This window comes from Boleophthalmus pectinirostris, unplaced genomic scaffold (assembly GCF_026225935.1).
Source record: "Boleophthalmus pectinirostris isolate CB_2022bp ecotype Guang Dong unplaced genomic scaffold, ASM2622593v1 HiC_scaffold_5, whole genome shotgun sequence".
Lineage (NCBI taxonomy): Eukaryota > Metazoa > Chordata > Actinopteri > Gobiiformes > Gobiidae > Boleophthalmus > Boleophthalmus pectinirostris.
The window spans coordinates 16,399,829-16,425,301 of NW_026571404.1; the positions used below are offsets into that span (position 1 = coordinate 16,399,829).

Sequence of the window (25,473 nt, forward strand, 5' to 3'; positions counted from 1 at the left end):
TTATTACTATTTCAGTTAGTAAAACTCAAAATGTTATGGCCAATATCAATTTGTAGATGAATACATCACAATTAGTTTTGCATTTTAAATCTAGATTTTATAGAAACAGTGTGAATCCTAATGATTCTTCACAATTTTTTATAGTTTATAAGTGCTTTTCACACCTCTCAGAGACCAGTGAGGAGATTTGCAGTGAATGTAATGCAACCATCTAGCATGCTAACGGGACTTCCTGATTGTCAGCCAGAAAATTGCTTTCTCACTAGATGTGGGCAGCACACATTGGACATATTTTGACCTCAAAAGCTGCTTTTACAATAAATCTGTATTGAAACAAGGCAAATGTTGCTGAAATAAACAGAAAAAAAGCAGTAACTGGACCTTTAACTTTAACTTTTAACCCGCCTGGGATTTTCGAAATTGTGATATGAGAAACTGCTGTTGTTGTGATCTTTGGATTTGTATCTTATGAACTCTTATGAATGCTTATACTCAATAGTCTGTGTCTGGACCTGTAGCCAGACTTGACCCTTCCTCCTCTTTTCTCTCCCTGCTCTTTTAATACTATTGCTTTTTCAGCCCGTGTTATTGTGGTTGACCCAGACATTTTACGCTGTCACCTCTTTCAGGGATCAGACCCAAATGAACGAGGGGGTGGTGATGTCAGATTAGCTGCAGCTCAGACCTGTGTGGGCTGAGATGTGACAGGCGCGGGATTATGACCTCACACGTCTGTTGGGGAGGTATTAGCGCACTCTCCTGGGTCAGTAATGCAGTTAAAGGTGTCAGATGGGGGGTTGTTACGAAAGTGCAGAATCTGTGGTCAGACGTGTACAATCTGAGATGCAGGTTAAATAATCTAATCTACTATTACTTTTATTTCTACACACACTCCTGCACATACCCTTGTAATGCTTTGGCTGTATCTCATAAATTACCATGTACTTTCACTCATCAAATATGGTCTATTTGGTTTCTGTGACAATTTATTAAAACTACATGAGTTATTTTACACTATAAATTTTATTTTGGTGTGCTTCTATATGGTTAATCACTTACCAAACCACACTTCTTGAAATGTTTCTATGATAACCTTTGTAATTTGAACCACAAGCTTTACCACCACGTTTAACTGTGGTTAAGTTGTACTTTACCTTACATTTTCTGGTGAATTATCTGTGACCCTTTATCAGAGAAGTTACATAGTGCACATTTAAATAATGTCTTTTTCACCTTTGAGACTAAACGATCGATTGCTCTCCAGAGAAGTCAAAAGTACCGTATTTTCCGGGCTATTAGGCGTGCTCTTAAGTCTCCAACTCCATCAAAAAACTACTGCGCGCCCCGCAATCCAGAGCGCTCTATACGCGAATCCACTCGGATGTCCCAGCACGACTCCAGTAAACTACAAAGCCACACCACCCACAGCGCACGCAAACATGCATGGAGCAGACAGCGACCGCCCAGTGACAAACACCTGCAGCCACCACTCATCACTCCACGCGGATGAGGAACGGAACGAAGGAACAAACCGAAAAAGCAAGTGCAATGTGCCACTTCTAGACACAACTGAACAACTGAGTCACTGCGAACACGCCAAGAATCCAACGGTCCCACACAGCATCCTCCCTACGTGCCACAATTGAACAAAGCAGAGAGTCACCGTGAACAAAGTCCGACTGAGCCATCCAACTGTTGTGTTTTGTTTTAAGTCAGTGCGGTTTATTTGGGGAAAAAAGTTTGAAAATAGACCATTTAATGACAGTGCGTATTATAATCCAGAGCTCCTAATAGCCCAGAAAATACGGTCTCTTGATTGTATAAAAGGGTCCACTCTTTGCTAATCTAGGTTATAATGTAGTTTCTTCATCAAAAACATACCCAGAGTTGTGTTTTGTTTCATTCACATGTCTGTCATGTGATAATACAGGAAGTGCTCTACTATGCTCCACTTTTTAACCTCCATTCACTATAGAATAATTTTGATAATTTGGAAGTTCCAGTCTCTACTGAACTTAAGGTAAAGGACAATTGTTTCCGGACATCACAAGATGGAAACTATTGATAATTGGTTACTCAAACATAAGCATGAAACAAAACACAATTTCATGGTTTTGTCATGGTAAAAACATTCTAACAATGCTTAAAGGTGCACTGTGTAACTTTTTGGTTGGCTCCTTCTTTTTTTGGAGATGTCATTATACATGTATTTAATTACAGATGGTTTTATAGCTCAAAAATGCCTACAAAAACAGACATTCTGACTGTGAGCGGGGTTTCCTCTCCACAGCTCTGACTTGTAACTTGATCTGTTTTGGCCTCCATGAAGATAGAAAGGTCTTCACGGATAAAAGCATTAGATGGACCCTCCACCAGAAAAATTACACAATGCACTGGAGTAAATTTGGCATAATATACAACCTTTAAAGTTTGTTAGTAATTATGTATTAGTTTCATTGTAAGGATAAGTAATATATACACAGGATTAGCACTGTTTCTTTCCTGTAAATCACTTCACAAACTGTAATGAAGTTAGTTACATCACTAATTAAATCAGTGTAGCATCATGTGTGACAATTACCAAGATTTACTGGAAATTCCTAACATTGTTTCCTCTCGGGATGGTGCACTGTCATGCGATGTGTTGTTTTTGGGAGAGATTTTTAATTAAATCTTTTTTTTTTTCTTGTATTTTTCTCTCTTAGGTCACACTTCAGAGTCTGGAGAACTTCCTTTGCCTTTTCCACTATGTCCAGCATCTCCCCAACCAGACCAAAGATGCACTGAAATTCTGGTACGCTGATATTTTGATTTGAATTCCATCAACATTTTAGTGTCAAGAAACCCCCTGAAAGCCTTATAAGCTTTCATGTAATCAGACAAGAATAATAAAAGCTCACTGATATTCAGTTTTTGAAGTTTAAATTACAAATATTAAAAATTGTGGCTCAGCTTTGAAAATAATTTTACAGTATGCTTTTGTCTGCTATGTAGCTATCTATGTTACACAACACATTATCATTATTTTAGCCTTTTTAAATTGCAATATTGATTGCTGATTAGAGAAAATAAGTCTAGAGCAGTGGTCAATTGGCCATGTATAGGGGGTAGGGGAAAACTGTAGTTTTTGAAGCAAGGACACCTCAAATAACTATTACTTAAAACTGCAACTTCAAGTGCATAAATGAGAAGCGGAAACAGTTATAACATGGTTAAAAGCTGATCTTGTATAATATGTCTCCTTTTAAAAGTGAGCTGCTTTAAGCCATTGTTGACCTTTTATGTGACCAAAATTGGGTTCAATTTATTCAAGTAAAAAAAAAAAAGAAACACATTAGCAACCTCTGACCAAAACTACTTAAACTACTTTAAGCACTACTTTCTTGTCAGTGTAACTTCTATCTTTTCTGGAGTAAAAGGTTTCTCATATTATGCAATCTGGCTGCATTAGAGTTGGAGGGCCTGGCTGCATAGATTTCCATACTGATGAGGGAAAGTTTAGGGACATTAGCACCTCTCCAGCTTCTTGTTTGTATTCAAAGCTGTTTAAGTAATGCACGCACACTGCACCTGGAGTTAGCCACATTAGCATTCATGAAATCTGCCTGTCTTCGGCTGAGTGCTGATGACTTTGGACAGCTTCAGTTAAAATGGTTGAAAGAAAAAAATGCTTGTGTCCAAACAGAAAAAAAAAATCATTTAATTTTCTTGGCAATAAAACAGCATAATTGGCCACTCCAGTCATTTTTGCTGGAATTTTGGTTTTGTCAGAAAAATATCAAAAGCAATGGTTGGATTAGATGCTGAGGGGCAGTGTGAGACAGGGAGGCAAGCCTTACCTGAGCTATACTGTTTTTTTCTGTCCCAAGGCAAGACAATTCACACATTGCATGTTTGGTAACATGCAATGACAACTTCCAACGGGCTCTGTTCGCGGTAGTAAGGCCATGCATTTAAAGTTCTATGAATAAGTTTGACAAAAGTCTTGTTTAAATGTATTGCTGAGGGGTGAGGGACTCCAGTTTGTAGATGAATTTAAGTATCTTGGTGTTACCTTGGACTCCACTTTAACTTTTAAAAAACATGTAAAAAACATATCAAAAATTGTTAATTTTAATATTCACAATTTTAGGCAAATTAGAGCATCATTGCCAGAAAATGCAGCTAAAATATTTCTCCACAGCATGATTCTCTCTCATATTGAATACAGCATTACTAACTGGTCACTAACAAGCATGACAACCTTAAAAATAATAGAATCACTTTTTTAAAAAGTGTTAAAGATATTTGATAGGAAATCTTTATCGTTTCATCATTGTCTCATACTACAGAAGTATAATATCTTAAGTTTGGGAAATTTTCAAAAATGTAAACTCGCCTGCTCAGTCTACAAAATCTTAAATGGACTTGCTCCACCAGCTCTGGGTGAGTTCATTAAGCCCAGGTCCAGCACTAGTGGTCGGGTAACAAGAGCCTCTATCAGAGGCGACTGTGCAATACCCTATAGACGCACAACTTTCAGTCAACAGGTGTTATCAGTCAAGGGCACAGAAATCTGGAACAACATCCCAGCTGCTATAAGAGACTCCACCACATTCAGTTCATTTAAAACTAATCTGAAGCGATGTCTTAAGAGAAACCAGATTTGTGATCACTAATGTTATGCTCCTATGTAAATGTCAGTGTTGTATGTCATGCTTGTGTGTTTGTCTATTGTGACGCGTTTTATGTTCTTATGTTTTATGTCTCTATCTCTCTGACCTGCCAGGGACTACAGATGAAAAGTAGCCTTAGGGCTAATTCTGGCGTATTTACAAGTATATGTTCATGAATATGCACTGTCCCTTTTAAATAAATAAATAAAAATCTAGGAAAAATTTGAAAATGTAATGTCCCAGTTTTCTTCATCTACATGTCACTGTAGCGTTCCGTTATGTTTGGCTAATCAACAATTACAACCTTACCTCAGTTTTCATCATTTCCACACTGACACAAAACTCCGAGTGCACTGGGTACATGCGATTAGAAGAGATGAGGGGCCAAATTCAAGATTATTCCAAACAGCACATACGTATGCACTCTTCATTTACCGCTGACGACATTTACGTCAGTGGGTTTTATCACAGTCCTAGTGTCGATAACTACACCAGGAGTTGTCATTGCATGTTGCCTGGTTTGTGACATAAGCGTGAATAGAGCCTATTCACCTAAATTGCCAACTCAAGTTATATAGCATCTAATGAAGGACATCTGGTGTAGAACCTGCAGCTGATTCACTCGTGCAACCTTTTGCTGGATGAGAACCCAAGGAAGCTATGGCCAGGGATGGCTAATTGTATCTAATCAGAGAAGATGTTGGATGAAAACTGTGTGGGCACAACTGCTTATGCTGTTGGTTCATTGTTAGACTGAGAAAGGACTAAGTGTGTGTGACATGCAGTTAATTATTAAATATATGTGGTTCAAAATCAGGTACGAGCCCTTTAATTTGTTGGAGATTTAAAATAATAAACAAAATTCTTCTAATAAACAAAAAATGTAGGTGATGCCAAAAATTGTGGTCATTTTTAATATAAATATATAAATTAAATTGTGCTGTTGTCAGTAGGGCTGTGCAAAAATATTGAAATATCGATATATCGTATCACTTTGATATGTATTGCCAAGAGTATTTTTTGGTATATTTTACTAAGTGATTTTGTTACAGAGCTACAGTTTTGTTGTTTGTTTAGTGGAAGGAAACTTGTTTATGCAACACATTTGACATTTTCATTGTTTTTGATGATTAAAATGTTTGTGTTTCATATGAACTTTGCAAAAGAAGTGGTTTAACAAAGACTTTTAGTATCACAGCCATCATTTAGCCTTTATTTTTTCTTGAACCCTATTGAATCGATTTGAAATATATCGTATCGAACCAAAAGTGCACTGTATCGAAGTATGCATCGTATCGTGTCCTATACATCGCGTTGTCTGTCTATCATATCGGCAAATTCTGAATGATATCCAGCCCTAGTTGTCCGTAGAAATGCAGTCTGATCGTATCTCAAAATGTCTTAAATAAGTTGTATTCAGTGGACTATTACATTACATTACCTACAGTGTGAGGCATCAAGATGATTACATAATAACTTTCCCATATCCTACTATTTTTTCCATCTTTTTATTTTTGTAATTATAGTCTCTATGAAGTTCGTGTTTATCTACTTTAGTGTTTCAAACTCACTTCAAAACATGCAATAATAATTTGATAATCAAATTCAGTTTCAGGCAAAATAAAATGAAATTATTATGTAACATTAGGGAAGTTCTGTTGTTTAAAAATGGCCAATTTAGTTTAACAAAATATTTTCCCCATTCAATACATATTTGTTTGATTGGGTTTGTCAGATATCTTCCACACATTTTGAATGCAAGCAGTCTCAAAGTCCCCGGTAATGAGAGAATCCAATTATAATTACTGAAAATGATTGGTTAAAATAATTACTGTTATTTTGATATTGCTTATGATTCAATTTAGAGCTCCAAATGTAATTAGTGTATCCAGAGGCACAGACAAACAGATCTGAACACTAATATTTGTTCCATTACAAATGTTCCAGTAAACAAAGTGATCTGCCTTTTGTATTGCTCTTACACCTGAAATTTAGATTAGATTTTCTTTTTTTAAATGTATTTTCCAATTCCAAAAAAGAAAACGCAGGGGGCACAATTGTGATCAAATAATTTCCATTTAATTTTGTAAATCTTATTGAATAGATTAATAATTAATAGAACAAAAGATTTTCTCAGATGATAAATTTCATTGAATATACATATGTTTTACTAGCTTATTACTACTAACCTTTAAATATATAGCATCTGACATTTAGTGTAGGTCCTGTACAGGTCAGGGAGGGCTTGGCCTTGTTTCCGAGGTCTGTCCCCTCGCCATGTGACATCATGTGCTTTCATGTGATACGCTGATCTGCTGCAAATCTGAAAGGCTTCCATTTGAAATTCCAATTTAATGGAATTTGTGCTGCAGAACAGAAAATTCAGTCAGCCATCGTGCAAGGAGGTATGCGGACAGAGCCGACTGAGCTCAAGTTTAACCCGGAATATACACAACATGACGGGAGCAAAACTTTCAGGATTACAGACATTTGGTGAGATAAAAGATTGTTTGTAAAGCCACAGCTAGCAGAAGCTGACTATTGTGTTGAAGATTGCAATTTAGCAGGGAGAGATGTGTGGACAGTTGTTTGTTTGGTGATTTGCTGAGCTAACTCTGGGGGATTTCCTAAGTTATCAATAAAGTTAAGAGGTTTTTGTTGACTAAAAATTCAGGCAAAATCAAAATATGGTACAACCAAATTCATTCATTTTGCTCCAAATAAGATAAGACTAGGGAGTGCTCACCATTGCCATGTGGACTGAAGACACTAATATTATTCTTGCTGATATTAAAGGGTTTTGTAGATCAAATTAATTAACATTTAGTCCTTAATTATAATATAAATTGTAGTTGCAAGAGGTAACTAAAGCCTTGGCAGTCTATAAAGTGTGTCGTGAATGTTGAGTTTACTCATATGACCGATAGGAGTGTGAACGTGCTTGGAGGAGAAAGCATTGTTGACTTTATGCTAACTAGAAACTACAAACTGGATAGTAGACTTTTTGTCACTAGAGGGATATTTGTTTAGCTGCCGCTTCACTTATGTAAGAACACTTATTTTCACTACTTAAATTACTTAAACTACCTTACTCTGTGCCTGTTCTATAGTAAGATGTTAATTTTGTTCCACCCGTGCTTACATTTGCCTGCTGTGTTTTTGCTCAAAGATTTGGTTTGGCCTATTTGTTCTAGGGATACATACAACTTTATAATTTACTTTAGAATATAATGATGACTGGTTTGCCTGTGGACCTGAAAATTATTCTTTAGTTGTTGCAAACCAAATGTAATTTTTCAATTTGTCAATATCACACATTTTCAGTAAACATGGAGCAGAGGATTGACTGTAAACCCCCGATTAAAAAGGTCCATCATTTACAATTTCAAATGATTAGATCTTGATGTGTTTAAAACTGGGATATTGTACAACCTTGTATTGTGATGGTAATATCATGATAATACAGCAGTGACTTTGATAGTGTTTGTTATATCCCTTGTCTTGTTTTACCTGTTTCAGCTCAGACATGAGTGGGGCCAGTAACACGCTGGCCAGGGAGTTTCTGACAGATGTACATCAGCTGTGCAGCGCGGTGGCCCAGAGGGCAGAGGCCCGGGACGAGGATGAAGAGGAGAGTCACATGGTTGCTTTGGGGGAGTACCTGGTTCGGGGGCGGGGCTTTTTGCTGCTCAGCACTCTGGACTCCATCATTGACCAGGTCAGTCACAAATCATTTACTGTAATGAGATATCATTGCAATATTTTACATTTTATTACTAAAACCAGTTGCCCACAATTGTCTTTATAATAGATGAGTTGATGAGAAATAAAATCACTTTATTATTTAGCCAATCACAGCACAGGGCAGGATTATGGGTTGGGTGTAAGCGAAAGGCAAACCAGAGCAAACATGGCAGCACTGGGGGATGTAGTTTGACTTATTTCACCAGAAAAACATGCTGAAGGAAAGTTACTTTTATCTCGACTGGATTTAAAACTGGATCAAAAGTACTACTTGTTCCACTGTTGCAGTGTTTCCCACAGAAAATAGGTTAGGCAAGGGTGATGCTGGTGAAAATGTGAGTGACTGTAGTTTTGTGATTCACGTTTGGAGGGATGGAGTCCAGGCAGGGGCCACTTGTTGTCAAGGCCTTAAGGCCTTAACCATAAAGCGCTACGGGAAACACTGTGTTGTGACACTGGATATTTGTCTGAATGTTCTACCTTTTCCTCATCACTTTTAGTGAAAACCATCCCAGATAATGTCTGTGAAGAAATAGAATCGAGAGTGCCACACATATCAATGTGGCTTCTGCTATTGTGTGCCTGTGCAAATTATTTCTAGTAATAACTTTTTTCTATCTATTTTGTATATTGTGTATGTCACACTCACTGACTATTTACAATAGCTCTTCAATATATTCAGTACAGCCAGTTTCCCATCAGCCCCTCTGACCTCAGCTGGCCTTAATCTCTGCCATCAAAAGGAAATTGCGCAGTGTTTGCTCAGAGCACATAGTTTAATCAAAAGCATGAGAATGACAATACAGTTCAGACATAAGGGTACAACAGTACAAATATACTTTATACCACTTCAGATCAGTTGTAAATTTGCATTGCATATTATTTTTATCTACTGACAAACTTAGCCAGGCCTGTCAAAATAATTACTAGATCGGCTTATCATTCAGTAGATTTTAGGTGAATGATATTTCTAGTGGGGAACTTTTTCTTGTGTCACACATATTTGTGACTCATTATAAATCTACTTGAATGTTTCTTTGTGTCATTCATTTGTTGCAGTTATTCTTTTATTATGAATTATAATGATCCTGCTTTCGAGTTATTGTATCAGTGGCAATCATCATTTATCATATTTTTGTGACGAGCCAGAAGAAGCACCAGATGGTCTGAAATCTGCTAATAATTTACTTTCCATACTTAAACCTTTAAAAATCTTTATATTTATATAATCCTGTGAAATGTGTAATCTCTAACACCTTCTTGTTTCATAACTAGAAATTTTTTTGCCTCTGCTCTAAAAATGAATGCTTGTTCTCTTTTCTGAACACCATTAAATGCAATTGCCATGCTTTGTATACACTTTAAGTTTGTAGCTGCTACAACAGCCTGAGCCTAACCATGCTCTGGTTTGTCAATGTCAACAGACCCGTACATCTGCTCACTATGTTGTTTTTTGTCTCGTCTTTCATTAAAGCAACATGATTTTGAGATGCTGTAAAATATGAAATAAAAACTAATCTAACCACATTTCACAAAAGGGCACAGAGAGTGATGGATAATACAGAATTACTTTTATAGCTTGTTTTTACATTTATAAGGCAGCAGCACATGTCAAGAGGTATATATAAAAATGCTTTGCCATTAGTCTGAAAAACAGGCTGAACTACTCTTCATGTAGGCTACTAGTCTATTGTCTATTAGCAACAGGTTAAGTACATGCCACTGACACAAAAAGAGGCTTGATTTTAAAATGTAATTTTTTTTGTTTTATGTTATGATTTAAAAAATCTATACTTACATTCACAGTTTGCAGAGTGGAAACCAGGTAGACTTAGAGCTCCAAATTTAGGTCTGTAATTTTAATTACAATAGCGTCACTATTTTTGTGGCTCATTATCTGTCTTGTGTACATATCTTTTGCAAAATGTTTCATTTTTTTCTTTTTTAATATCTCCTTATTGTTTCAGACTATTTATTGGAATTCATGTGAAGTTCATATTAAATCTTTGGTTTATTTTTTTTATTATTGGGTTTGGAGTACAAACTGGTCCAGATCCTTCTCAGAATGGATGATTTGACATAAAAGAAGTGGGTTATAGATTTCCATCTGTAATGTATTGCTTTGCGTTTTAGCTTATCCATGAGATTGATAGCTGCCTTTTCTCAGAAGCTGGACAAACAGAAATAAAATAAAAAGTGCATGGGCTTGTATTGTGCTATTTATTTGTAGCTCTAGATTTTAATGGTTTTGTATATTTAAAAAGGATTTGTACCTTGTTATTGTGTCAGTGCCATAAAGTAGATTCAGTATTATTGTTCATCACAATACATCTCTATAGCATTATATATTGTGCTTCAAAATTTGTTATCTGACATATCCAAATTTGTACTGTGACATATGCATGAAAGTTAGCAGTATTGGTGTGTTAGCAGTTAGCATGCTGCAGACAGAGGTCTATTGTGTCTCTATTAAAGGCACCAGGCTCTGACAGCTCCACTGCTCGTCTGCTTTACCCTGATGCTCTGAGTCCAGGCCTCTCACTGTGCTCAGTATTGATCCCTTCACTCATGTAACCAACAGGAGTAGGAGTTTAGGGTGAAGTGGAGGACCAAGCTTTTATCCTCAGTAGTTCACAATGCTTTGATGTTGAGATTGTGTGGGATGGCTGTGCAGTTTCAGAGCTCTGTATTCAACTAAACAAGGAAGGGGTGGGTGAGGTGATACATGGGTGATATATTGTCCTCATCATAATAGCTGTGTCCTAAATGTACTATTTAGTGCCTTTCAAGAAAGAGATTTACACTGCATTAGTCGGCTATAGACACAGCTGCCCTGGGGTAGAGTCAGAGAACTGAGGCTGCCATCAGCCCCTGCAACCATTGCCATCTGCTTTTTCACTGCATGCGTAAGCAAGACACTTCACTTCACATATGCTGCCTGTACCCAACAATAGCATGCACTAAAGCATTGCTGCCCCACTGTGGCACCTGGTATTCTCAGTGGTCTCCCATATTAACCAGGCTCAGCCCTTGTTATTATTTTTGATCTTGACTTCAACTCAAGCTTTTAAAATCCACAGCAAGGCCCACAAATGTATCTTAATATTGGTATCAGCAAATATTGGTTATTACCACAGCAGCAAGCCAAATACTGGATATTGGATATCGGTATCGGCTCAAAAATCCGTATCAGACCATCCCTAAATATTATTGTAAACCAATATCATACTATTATTATGCAGTTGAGAAGAAGTCAAGGATAAATTGTACCACAGATACAAAACACATGGTGATTATGTAATTTTATATTTAGAAAGTCTGTTTTTTACAGTAACCAAGTAATTTATTTTCTTCAGCAGGTTATCATTGTGCGTCAATGGAACACTTGAAAAGAGTTACATTTTATGTGGTGGTGGTGGTATTATATTTTAAGCAGCTAATTTATTTTGTACTAGATGGTTGTCTGCATTCGTGAAAGCAAAGTGGAGAAACAGCAGAATTTGAAATTGCTTTGCATAGCTCTAAATGGAGCCAAAGGAAGCTAGAGACTGTACAATTTACATTATACATCAAATATCTATGATTTGTTTTATATTCATCTGGCTAATAGAATATTTCTGCACAAATTAACTTTTAGAAAATTAGAACGGTAATGTGACAAGGTAATGTGGGTCTTCAAGGTTCTGGGTTTATTTAATTGAAACAGAAGCAGCAAAATGCTATGACAAAATATCTACTTGTTTTTGTTTACTGAAACCTATTTGCATTTTAAGAACCCTTACTGCTTTGAAAATATGCCCTAACCTGTAACAGTGGCAGAACTTCCAATTTGTTTTTATATTTAAGGTTAATTTCTTTTAATCTATTCACACTATTCACTGTGTGTTTTACATGGTGTGTATAAGCAGAATAGTGTGTACATTAACTCTAGGTAGTCCTAGGTAGTGCTTGTTATTTGTTATTTTATGTGCTTTGTGTTTATTGGAGCTCATTATGCTTTAAGGTAAATACGTTTACATTTGTACATTTTCTTTTTTTAACTCTAAATGGCAACAGAAGTCAGGTAATAGTTCTGTTACTAATGTTACTTGCTTCTGAAGAGTAATCAAAACATTTTCTTGAGCACTTTTTTTCAAGGGTACTTTAGCGCAGTTTTTTTCTAATTTGTGAAAAGTGAAAAATGCATATATTTTTATTCAAAATCCGTGAAATCCATCCATTAAATATGTACGTGAGTGGGGTTACAGGAGTGTTATCAAATGGCTGTCAATATTATAGTTTATACATTTTCTTTAGTAGTATTTTTCACTAATGTTGGGGCAAGTCTAGTATAACTTATCATACATTACACAGTCTATTTAAAAGGTTAACTTGGCTCACTATTCCAAAGCCCTATAGTTGATATGTTTTAATTCACACTTGTTGCAGGATGTTGATTGTTTTTAATTAGCACTTTGCAGAGCTGGTTCTCTCTGTGGTGAGGAATGCTCTGAATAGACTCGAGATCCTCACAGTCTGGGAAGTGTGGCTGTCAAACACACGCCACATTGCACACTGACACTGGCCTGGCTCTGCATCAGAAACTCACTCAGTGATTAAATAGAAAACCTTTTCATACCTAGCCTCCAAATGACGGCTAAGACATGTGTAGTAGTAGCTAGCAGCAGACTTACTGGTAATGTTATATGTGCGCATGTTATACCACTCAATCAGCAGAAGACAAACTAGTATAATTATATTGCAAAGTTTACCAATGAAACCACTGTAGAGCGTTTCTGGTAGGGATTAGTTATTGTTATCTGTTTTTTTTTTTTTAAATGTGCAGATATTTGGACCATTTTTTTTCCGCCCCCAGTTTCTACATGTCATTTGCAATTTGTCTTTATCAATACAAATATATAAATATAGCTGTATGCTTAGACAATCATGCAACAAATAATTTCTTATACCAGATATTTTGTTTGCGAAAAGTATTACATTATAACTATGACTTCATATTGGATAGATAGATGAGTATGGATTTTAAAAGCTTAATATCAGTATTGGCAAATTTTTGATATTTGCTGTAATTTACTGTGGCCATCATAGAGCAGTTTTGGGCTACTGCAAACTTAGTCTATAGTTGTTACTAGTTGTTCTGAACCAAAACAAACAATAAAAAACCTTAACACATGTACATCATGTGAAAGTCAAGGGTCCAATTTATATTATTTAGTCTTTTTAGATAAATAATGTGTTTTTTGAGTTTAACAAAATGTAAAATGCAAATACATATATGGATCACAGATCATAACTATATACCAGAACAAGGCATGTCTTCTTTGAAATGATGCTGTGTCGCTTATTTGATAATCCAAATATGACTGAGACATAATGTCCTGTGAGCGAGTGGTGGGAGTGACTTGCGGTAGCATCCAGCTGTGACCATACCACATCCATTTGGCGTTACCTCTCTCTCTCCCTCTCTCTGTGTGCCTCTCTCCCTCTTTTACCCCTTCTCCCTCTCTCACCCTCTTTTAACTTCCTCTCTCCACATTTGCCCCCCCCCTCTCTCTCTTAGGAGCTGACCTGTCGAGAGGAGCTGCTCACTCTACTGCTGTCACTGCTACCACTGGTCTGGAAGATCCCAGTTCAGGAGGAAAAAGCCCCAGGTTAGTGCTTTATAGCAACCGATAGAAATAATATGGATTATAACAGTGCATACCTCCACCCATCTGGCTGATGAGAAGCATTGTTACTATTGGAGGTATCAGAGGTTGTGATTTGACATGTTTCATTTACGACCGTGGACTCTTCCTGTCTCATTATAGATCATTAATGTCTTGGTCTAGATCACAGGTGTCAAACATGCGGCCCGGGGGCCAGATCCGGCCCTCCAATACTTTTAATCTGGCCCTCGGCTGATTTTCTAATAAAATATTTTAATTCTATTTTTTATTAAAATATTGTTAATTTTCTGTGGTGCTTATCATAGCAGCGTCTCCAGCTTCTCTGTACGTGGCCCTTCCCACCAGAGCAGCACAAATGAAGACTTGTCTCTTTCCAAACACTCTTAAAGGACGATCGTTTTGACTGTTGACCGTGACACCCTCATCAGCAAAATGTCAAAAATGAGAAAAGTGGAGGCGAGTGCAGGATTTTCCAAGAAAATTTTACTTATTCCTATATATACAAGTTAATGTTAAACAATTTCATGTTAAAACATTGTGTTAAAATTTTATTTTTCTTAAAGTTTCAGGTTGTTCATAATATTATAATATTTTGTAAAAGAAAGAGTTCATCATTTAAAAAATATTTCTGTATTATATTTGTGTTTCTCTGCACAAATATTTGAAATTATTGTTATTTTTGGGGTTTATATGACATGAGTTTTCTGATCCGGCCCCTTTGGGATCAAAGTCAGTTGGATACGGCCCCTGGACCAAAATGAGTTTGACACCCCTAGTCTAGATTATGAAAGCTTTGTGCTAAATTTTATTTTTATTTTTTTAAGATATTTGGCTCATAAAAAAGGATATTTTGCACAAAAATTATAACTAAATAGAGTTTACATCTGCAGTCCATGATTGCCATGTTACACACAATTACAAAATTATTATCAATTCAAATTCTCACAGATAAATAACAAGGCATCAGAAAAAGTATTAACTTAAAATCATTACATTTGTCACTTATAAAAGGTATTTTGGTGCTTGGTGGCATTACTAAATTTTTAAAAGCTAAATGCTTTTTTCTTTTTTTTCCCCCCTCAATAAATTTAACGAATATTGTGTGCATTTTGGTGTTGCATCACATTACAACTAGTACTGCTGTGTTAATGGGATCCTGATTAATCCTGTCTAAACCTGTATTTTGGCAGGTTAGCTTTGGCTGTTGCAGGGCCCTGTGACCTTAGAATGACACTGGTATTTAGTACATTACCGTTATCTTTTCTAACATAGAGCCTAGACATTTTTACTTTAATTAATTCTTCCGAACTGAGAAAGTCTTAACAAACAATGAAGTGCACCTGACATGGATTCCTCTAGTGAAAAGTGTTTCAAAATATAAATTATGATTTAAGAGGATTTGAAATGACTGTAGGAGTAACAGTATTCTTTATTTCAACAGATTTCACGCTGCCATCTTTACTGGAGGTGTTCCTGAACTGGGAGGTAAAGGCCGTACCTCTCAGAGTGGGACAGAAGGCTGGGACAGATGAGCAGACGCCGGGGAGGAGACCGCGAGTGTCCAGTGGTACATGGAAGTCCCGCCGCTCACGCAGGACCGCCCAAAGATACTCTGTGAAAGATGCTCGCAAATCCCAAGTGTCGACGTCCGATTCTGAAGCCAACTCTGAAGACAGGCCTGTCCCGGGACCAGGGGGTGTGAGGAGCAGGAGACCCCATGGAACCACGTTAAGAGTCAGCTGTCAGCATCACAGATCTGAGCCACAAACCCACACCACAACATCCAACGCGAGCACCATCACCGACAACATGAGTGCCCCCTACCACCATCCCCGGACCACCGCATCCCAGACAGACACAGAAACTCTCACAGATCCCGCAGCCATCTCCATTTTCAACCGAATGGAGAACTCTCCATTTGACCTGTGCCACGTGCTGCTGTCCCTCCTGGAGAAGGTCTGCAAGTTTGACATGAGCATCAACCACAACCCCGGCCTGGCGGTCAGCGTAGTGCCTACTCTGACGGAGATCCTGACAGAGTTTGGGGAGTGCTGTGGGGGGGGCATGGTGGGAGCTGGGGCAGAGGAGCTGGCAGGGGGCTGGACAGAGGAGCCCATAGCTCTGGTACAGAGGATGCTCCTGCGCACCATTCTGCACCTGATGTCTGTGGATGTGAGTCAGAGCGAAACCCTCCCTGACAGTCTACGGCGCAGCCTCACTGACCTACTTCGTGCCACGCTCAAAATCAGGAGCTGTTTAGACCGGCAAACCAATCCCTTTGCCCCTCGCCCCAAGAAGACCCTGCAGGAAGTCCAGGACGACTTCTCCTTCTCACGGTATCGCCACAGGGCACTGCTCCTGCCTGAACTGCTGGAGGGGGTCTTGCAGGTGCTGCTGGGCTGCTTGCAGGCCTCCACTCCGAACCCCTTCTTCTTCAGCCAGGCTCTGGAGCTTATCCACGAGTTTGTGCAACACCGTGGCCTGGAGCTGTTTGAGGCCACAGTGTTGCGTTTGGAGGGCCTGTGCCGGGCACGGGACTCTGAGATCGGAGGAGAGGCAGCAGAGCGACTGCGCGGCCTCATCGCTGGTGTGTTTAAGATCATTAGTGCTGTGAAGAAGGCCAAGTCTGAGCAGCTGCATCAGTCAGTCTGTGCCCGGAGACGCCATCGTCGCTGCGAGTACTCACATTTTCTGCATCACCACAGAGACTTGTCAGGTCTGCCTGTCTCAGCCTTTAAGCAGGGGGCCAGACGGAACCCCTTTGAGGAGGACGGGGACGGGAAAGAAGGAGAGGGGGACACGGGGAGGTACCCAGAGCGCTGTTGCTGTCTAGCTGCCTGTGCTCATCAGTGCCTGCGACTGCTACAGCGACTCTCTCCGAGCGGGCCAGCCGTTCTACAGGTGCTGGCTGGGGTCCAGGCAGTGGGCATCTGCTGCTGTATGGACCCCCGGTCTGTGGTCGGACCACTGCTCCACGCCTTCAAAGCTCCAGGTTTGCGCAGTTACCAGTCCCATGTCCTGAGTGTTTTGGGCCGGCTGATCTTGGACCAGTTGGGAGGGGGACAGCCCTCGGAGAAGGCCAAACTAGCTTCCTGTAACATCTGCACTCTGGACAGCAGCCAGCTGCCCGGGTTGGAGGAGACCCTCCAGCAGGGGGAGCACACAGTGTCCAGTGGGCTGTGTTACCGCTCTCAGGGGATCCTGCCCAGTGGAGGAGGCACTGAGGACATGCTGTGGAAGTGGGATGCGCTGCAGGCCTATCAGGAGCTGGTGTTTGGGGAAGACTGGACTCTCAGCCAGCAGGTGGCGGGCCACGTGTGTCACCTAACTCTGCGTGGCAATGCCATCGTGCAGTGGCAGCTGTACACTCACATCTTTAACCCAGTTCTCCAGAGAGGGGTGGAGCTCGCCCATCATGCGCAGCAACTGGGTGTGTCGACTGTCTGCACCCAGGTTTGCACCTACCACACACACTGCCTGCCCATCGAGGTGCTGCTAGTGTACCTGCAGACTCTGCCCACCCTGCTCAAGTCCAGGTGAGATATCCGACCACATATTCATACACAGACAAAATGTCTGTCACTAATACAAGTGACATTTAAATGACAAACACAGAACAACCCCCTTCATTTTGCCTGAAAGGTTAGAACAAGAAAGCTGTGAGAGACATTTCAATTCAATTAAAAATTAAATGAACATCCAATCCCGAGCCAGCCCTCTTGCATAACTCAAACTCATTAAAACTGCTCTGTGTGTACTGTTGATATCCACTTACAGTAAATCCACCTTGGACAGTGTCAGTGTCATTAGAGCCATCTCTGCAGCTCATTGCTAATTAATGCCAGTCAATAATTGATTGCAGTCGTGGACGGTGATAGGGGGACCTGAACTGATTATGTAAGTCCCAATAGTTACAGGTCTTAGACATATCACTTTGAAATAGTTGTGTTAGTTCCTCTGGTTGGACGCTGAATGCTTTTTTAATATATGGCTATAAAATTGTGCATGAGAAAATCTGGTACCTTTATGCCCTGCTGTCCTGACAACACTCTGTCAGCTGTAGTTTCATGATCTAAATTTAGTGGGTCAGTGCTTGGACATCTGAAGTCTTCAAGGGAATTTTTCGAAAGAGGAAAAGTAATTATTTGCTTGAACTTTGTCTCATCTAAGTTCTTCAAATGTAGCAGTTCTTAAACGTCTATAGGACATGTGATATGACAGCATGATACTTCATAATGTGTAGTTTATCAGGTATTGAATTTTATTTATGATTTATGTACTAATACATTTGTCCTTTTTATTTATTTAGTTTAAAAAAAAAAACAGTTTTCTATCATAAACATTTGCTTACCACAAAAGGACAAAAAATATTATGTATTCATGTTCTGTATTTTTGTCATAGCACCATCTGTTCAAGACTACATTATTGCCAGTAACAAGACTGGACCACTGTGAGAACTGTTTGAACAAATGTGCCTCGCAAAAACAAGACTAAACTAAAAATACTAAACAGTAACACAACAGTAAACATAAACACATTTATATATTTGTCCTTGTTTTATGTTTGTTATGTATGTTATGTATTTTATATGTTATAGTCTTTAAATGTGCTGCATAAATTTATTCAATATTATTTTTAACAGGGTGATTCGGGACCTCTTTGTGAGCTGTAATGGCCTGAACCAGGTGACTGAGTTGGTGTACTTGGATCAGACCCGTTCTTTGGCTCTGAAAGTGTTCGAAACTCTGATCATCGGTATTGGGCATAAGCAGGCTGAAGGGGTGCTTCAGGAGCTGGAGAACGCCGACGCAGAGGAGAGAGAGGCTGTTTTCGCTTTGGCCGAAGAATTGGGGTCCCGAGGGGCTGGCGAGGGTCCGCAAAGTCTTAGTAAATTTTATGAGGGGCTAAAAGAAGCTTATCCCAGTCATAAAAACAGGAGCGTTCAAGGGCGCGGTCCAGGACGTAGTCGTGCAGAGACACACTTACATGTTATCAATCTATTCCTATGTTTAGCGTTTCTATGTGTAAGCAAGGAGGCTGATTCAGATCGAGACTCGGCTAACGATTCAGAGGACACTTCTGGATATGATAGTACCGCTAGTGAACCTCTAGGGGGCAGACTTCCATACCTGTCTCCAGATAGCGTGGCTCTACCTTCCAAAGAGCAGGTGCGCAGGGCTGCCGACGTGTGGTCCGTGTGCAGATGGATCTACTTAACTAGCCCCTTGTTCCAAAGACAGTTTTTCCGATTAGGGGGACTAGACATTTGCCTACGTCTCATGGCTATGGTTATCCAGAAGCTCTCATGCAAGACCAAAGATGGGAAAGCCAAAAAGAAACGCGACGGGAAGAGTAAATGTAGTCCGGAGTCCACTGCTCCTAACCTTGTGGTGGGGCAGGAGGAGGCAGAGGTCCACAGCCCAGCACACATTGAGGGGAAGGCCAAAGACCCAGCCAGAAAACTGGAGGAAGAGTGGCAACTTCAGAGCATACGGCTCCTCGAAGCACTGTTGGCCATTTGTCTGCACAGCGCAAACACTGCCCTGCAGAGAGTGGAGCCTGAGCTGTCTTTCCAGGTAGGTCCAAATTCAAATCCACTTTATTTATATAGCTCTTTTTATAAACAAGCCACATTGCTGTAGACAGAGCACAATTAAAACAGAAAATATATCTCACTAATCATAAAACAATAAAACCAGCCATATCAAACAAATACTAAATCATAAAAATTGCAGTACAATAAGACCAATAAAATAAAAATAAATAAACACTACTGAGGAGTGCACACTTAGCAAAAAGCTAGAGGATGAATGTCAAGCCATAAATCTGTTATATCTGTTAACTATTATATATTTGGTGCCTTCTACCATGTTATAACAATGTTCCGTCATCAAAAAGATTTTTTAGATGTCGTCTGTGCATGTTTAAGTATTTTAGCGATATTTACTGGGTCCTTTTCAAACCCGTCTTACAGTTAGCTGTAATATTTGTGCAATGCTCCACCCACAAGCCTACATCATCCATGCCACCACATGACAATACTCCATAACTATGGAAAAGCATGATATTAAAAAAACACACTACGGCTTTACAAACTTGATGTGATGTGTGCAGTTGTTTTCTTTAATGCCAATTGTGTAGCCTGAGTGACTTTTGAGTTGGGGTGTCAAACATGAAATTGAAACTTATAAAACATGCTAATATGTTGTTTTTGGAGAATTTGGCATTTTCAAAACAAAAAAGGTAACATGATCTAAATATGTTATGTGTTAGCAGTTAATACCAGATAAAAGTAAAACAGCCTCTCTTTTTGCAAAAATGAAAAAAATACTGTACACTTATTTAGTCTATGACCATTTACCATAGTCATCATTTCAGAATTGGATACCTTGTAACCTAATACATGCATACACACCTTGTTATTTATATTTATAAGGATAAAAATACAACAGTTATATACTTGATTATAGTGTAAATAATGTGTCTCTTTATCTTTGTTTTCAGCTACAATCTGTTGAAGAGACTCTGTCCGAGGTGAGAGACCAGTTGGCTCGTTCAGGAGTAGTGAACTCTGACCTCGCCATCCCACTGTTCAACTCCCTTCTGAGGGTCGCTTTAGCCGAGGTCTCCCCCTCCCCAGACCCACCCGAGGAGAAACCAGAGAAGGTAAGGCCTGTGTTACTTCTATAATCATCTTATCTTTATCTTATTTAACTCTTTTTAAGCAATACTTTTGCCTATTTATTCCTATCTGTAGATTTCTGATCAGAATGATGAAAAATTAAGACTGTTTCCATTTAAAAATTAAAATGTTGCATATAATATGGCACTTTGGTTTCAGCTTCCTATCTTTTGTGTTTTTTAAAGATCGAAGAGATCTGATTAAAATTGTTCCATTTGTCTTACATTTTTAGGTCGCCACTGCCCCCTAAAGTGCAGAAAAACTCATTTCATATTAGCCTTAGACAGTTTTTGTTTGATATACTGAACAATTTAGCCTGGTTTGGGACTAACACACATACTGTTTTCTTGTAACCTCTTTGCCTGAGTTATTTATTGTAAATACAATAACCAATCAATATTTTTTGTAATATCCCAGTTTTACATTTGTCTCTGGCTTTATTCATGTATGAAGCTCAGTCTAGTAATAACATGACACCTCACGCTATGTCCCTGTGACACTCTTCATCCTCCCCTGTCCATTCAGATACACTGCCTTTGTCTATTGATTACATTGACGTAGTCAGTGTTAAGTATTCTCTTTGTATCTATGCCTGACAAAATATAATGAGAAGTGCTGTTTATCGAGACACAACCAGCACAAACAAAAGAAAGCTTTTTCCATTGAATCGGTTGTGTGTACTTGGCGACCTTCACAATGCGTTGCTAAGAAGCCATTATCTGTCTGATGTACAGAACAGCAGCAGAGCTAAATAATGTCAGGCTTTCTTTAGGGCTAATAGGGACTGTGCACCTCCTACATGCATACACAGTTCAAGCAGCTGCTTTGCCTTGTGGGTTTGTATCGACTAATGACTCATGACCACTACAGTGAGAAGAAAGCAACTGTGGTGTTTTACAATAGGTTTAGAAGACCACTGGACCTGTGCTAGTCTTTCTTTCTTTACCTAGTTGTACTTAAACAAAGCTATTTCAAAATCATGATTGTCCCATTGGTCATGTTTTTAACACAAATTTTAGAGAAAGAACACAACCTTTTACCCTTATAAAATATGATAGCATTGTCTCAATACTAAAATTTAAACTCAATTTTGACATTAAACAGACTTGATACTCAATATCCATTTTGATACCACAATAATAATACAAACACAAATTTTAAAACAATATAATGTAACACAATATGACCATGTTTTGAAATGGAACATTCTGTAACTATTCATTACAGATCAATTTATTCCCGTTTATTTGAGCTTTTCAATAAAATATATACTTATCCAAATTACTTACTATATGAGTTTTTGACAACTCTCAACCACTGGCTTAGTCAGTCAATTTTCCAGTCTATTAAGACACCCCAATGTACAATTGCAATGAAAATATAATTTAGCAAAAGAGTATACAGTTGTAATATCCTATCCTATATACATGTGCTTAAAACCGTTTCTATTTTTATTCTACACAGAGAGTGCTGTTTATTACTACAACCTGTAAGATGGTGTGTAGCTTTTAATTAATATCTGATTTGTAGTTGTAAACTTGGTAATAATGACACTTCAGAAAGGCCTCAAACTGACTGCAACTCCCATGTTGTGAACAAACCATGTAGACAAACTTTAATTAGGATATTATTGACACTGCTCTAATAGATACAAGAGGTCAGTGAGTTATTTCCATACATTATCTTGTCGTTTCGGCTGTATTCACTCAATTTACCAGTTAATTAGCTGGTGACGTCTCCTCCTCTCTCCTCCTGTCTCCTCATTATGTTTTCCATTCAAGTCTTAAAATGCCTGTCTGCCTAATCCTGTTCGTACATTAGAGGATTTACCTTTTATATAATAGAGTTACCTATTTCCTAACAGCTAATGTTTTTCTCAATGAGCCCTTTAGAGTGTGGTATTCACTTTATATATCACTTTTAGACTACTTGTTATTCTGTCAGTGTTAAATAACCTATTCTTGTTTGAAAAGGGTGTATAGTGTAGTGCTACTAGTATTTTTTTTTTTTTCACATTTGCTTTGAGTATGTAAGTGTTTGCTATGACTGGCTTTACTTCCACACATCAAGGAACTGCCTGTGTGAGTGTGAGTCAGCTGAGAAACGTCTTATGACCAAAATCTTGTACTTTTTCCCCTCTTACTTGAAAACATTTAGTCTGCAATTGATTTGCAGCATTAGTGGTCAGACCTCAGCTTGTCTCACACATTCTTGTCAAACTTTTTATTAATTTTAGTCTTTTTGTTCTACCAAGATATGGGTGAGTAGATGTTGCAAAACCGTTTTGATACAGAGTTTCCTGTTTTTGAGTTTTTGTTTTATGTTGTCAGAAGTTGCAGGTCCTGGTGGAGGGGGTGGTCCCAGCGGGGGATCTGTCTGAAGAGGTAGATGAGGTGCAAAGCTGCGGAGTGAAGCCCCCCGGAGAGGAGGAGGGCTACGACGCAGACAGCGAAAGCAACCCAGAGGACATGTCCCGCCAGGAAGAGGGTAGGTCCACTCCAAACAATTTTAACATGCTACAATGCACACTAACTTACATCCCCTCCCTCTCTCTGGCCACTGTTAACCTCTCTAAGCTGAACATGGGTAGCCAATGTTTAACTATTGTCATTTTAAGTCTGCTTCATTTACTGTTCTCTGCAATTCTTTCTTTGCTTTTGTCTCTTTTTGTTTAATTATATTTAAGTATAATTTTATTTTGAATTCATTTTCATCTCAAGCGTTTTACTTTGCCAAATGCAGCATTTTTTACACAATTTGCAAATATTTCTTTAAGGTTGCACTATGTAACTTTTATGGCTGTCTGTTTCTTTCAATTAATGCAGTTGCTTTACTTGAAATGTTCCATCATATGGCATTGAACTATCTAGCCTGCACTGATTAAATTTTAGGTGTTTAGGTGTAGGTCAGTTATTAGGTCAGTTATCAATTATAATTAATTATTATACTTTCTGGCTTGCCTATCCACATATCTTACCCGTAACTTGGCCTGATGGAGTCACCTGCTTGTGTTGGATGAAGGTTTAATAAAATACTGTGGAACATTCCAGTAACTACGCACATAATTTCTTTCATGTTAAATGCACAGCTCTGACAATTCTTTCTTCAACTATTTTCTGCTTTTGTTAAGTGAAGAACATTTTCTTTTTTTTTTCACAGACTTTCATTTTAGAATTACTCAAAAGCTTTCAACACATCACTTCACACAAACGAGCTACTTTCTCTTTGACTCCTATTAACCTCAGCAGAGTACACACAAACTGAGCCTGTAGTGCAATATCAATAGTAATTTCATAATGTATAGCTTTTTTGTACATACTTTTTTATTCAAATGGATATTGCTTTGCCTGAAATGTACTTGCTTTTTAGTGTTTTTGTGCTCAAAAATACCTTCTGATACCTTTAGTGGTCTCGCCTTTCCAAAGATTCGAGTTGTAACTTTCCCTTTTGGCGTCACATGCTTGTTTCCGTGAAGGTGAATAAGTTTAAAGGAACATTCCAAACAAAGCCATAGCGCATCAATGAAGAAATGTTACATACTGCACCTTTACTTACTCTAGATTAACTAACTTTAAAATGTTACTATTCAGTTAGTCAGCTAGTCAAATGTGTATAACTATTGTGCCTTTATAGTAACAAAGAAAGGTCACAACATTTCAGCTTTCATTCAGAAACCTTTTTCAATTCTGAGGCAATTCTGTGGCAAAGGCAACTTGACAACTTCTTGAAACCTTTTGTTACGTTTGAACAAGCCTGGATGACTGAGAGATTACAACGGCTTTGTACCTCTTTTCTTTTCCTTTTGTTGTTGTTTGTGAGAGAATACAAATAGATATTTCATTGTTGTGTACATCATACCTCATATAAAATTACTTTTGGTGTATTTTTTGATTATTCCAATATTTAATACTTGCTAGCCTGATATAATTTTTAATTTTAAAAGCGCACTATGAAAGTTTCTCGGTGGAGGATCTGAAGCTTTCTATTGTTCATGGAGATGTTGTTTTGCCTGGAATCATAAAATAGCATACAAGTAAGCAAGTAAGTGACTGTATGGAGATTTTTTTGTCAATAAGGATGTATGTAATTGAGTAAATGTGAGGCAAAGCAATTACATTTTCATGAGACAACCATGTGATGTACCCTATACACCAGAAAAGTTACATAGTGTACATCTTTAACTTCCCCAAATCCCACTTTCAGCATTTACCAATTTATTCAGTTTGTCCCTTTCTGCAAATATCCCTAATACTAAACGTCAGCACACTAAAGCCTGTTTGATGGAGAGGCCATATTTTTGCATCAGCTCCAAACTCAGTGATTTATTGTTGGGAAACCGAGAGTGTTTACTTCTCCCACTCTCCCATTTATCATTCACTGTTTTGGGCCTTGATGCATTTTTTGGCATGCAGTGGAAAATTACTAGATTTTGTGCATTGTTCACTTTTGCTGTATCATTGGTGGTTCAACACTTGTGCAAACCTTGCTTCCTCACATTCTCTGGTGTGGTAGATGTTTTGCAATTTATGATCTTGTTGTTGACATTCTCTTTGACAAGGCAGAATCGGCTACTTCTATCTGATCTCTCATGTGCTGCTACTGGTTATGAATTTGACCTTATGAGACCCTTTCATTCAGAATAGAGCCATTGTTTGATGTTTTACAGCTGTGAGCTGCTCTGTATTGACTCATGAGCCACATCTTGTGACTTTTACGTCTACA

General features: G+C 38.4%; 1 protein-coding gene across 3 annotated transcripts in view; it reads left to right on the forward strand.

Annotated features, from left to right (window-relative positions):
• Positions 1 to 2,709: 2,709 nt before the first annotated feature.
• Positions 2,710 to 25,473, forward strand: part of lyst (lysosomal trafficking regulator) — a 74,465-nt gene continuing 51,701 nt past the window's right edge. For all 3 annotated transcript variants that reach the window (XR_008633309.1, XM_055162362.1, XM_055162363.1), the window contains exons 1-7: positions 2,710 to 2,794; positions 8,175 to 8,373; positions 13,960 to 14,050; positions 15,510 to 17,604; positions 18,712 to 19,645; positions 20,574 to 20,735; positions 23,082 to 23,238. Coding sequence is in view for 2 of the 3 variants with exons in the window: in XM_055162362.1 (XP_055018337.1) it covers positions 8,182 to 8,373; positions 13,960 to 14,050; positions 15,510 to 17,604; positions 18,712 to 19,645; positions 20,574 to 20,735; positions 23,082 to 23,238 (3,631 nt within the window). In the remaining variant the exon portion in view is untranslated. The remainder of the gene's footprint in view (positions 2,795 to 8,174; positions 8,374 to 13,959; positions 14,051 to 15,509; positions 17,605 to 18,711; positions 19,646 to 20,573; positions 20,736 to 23,081; positions 23,239 to 25,473) is intronic.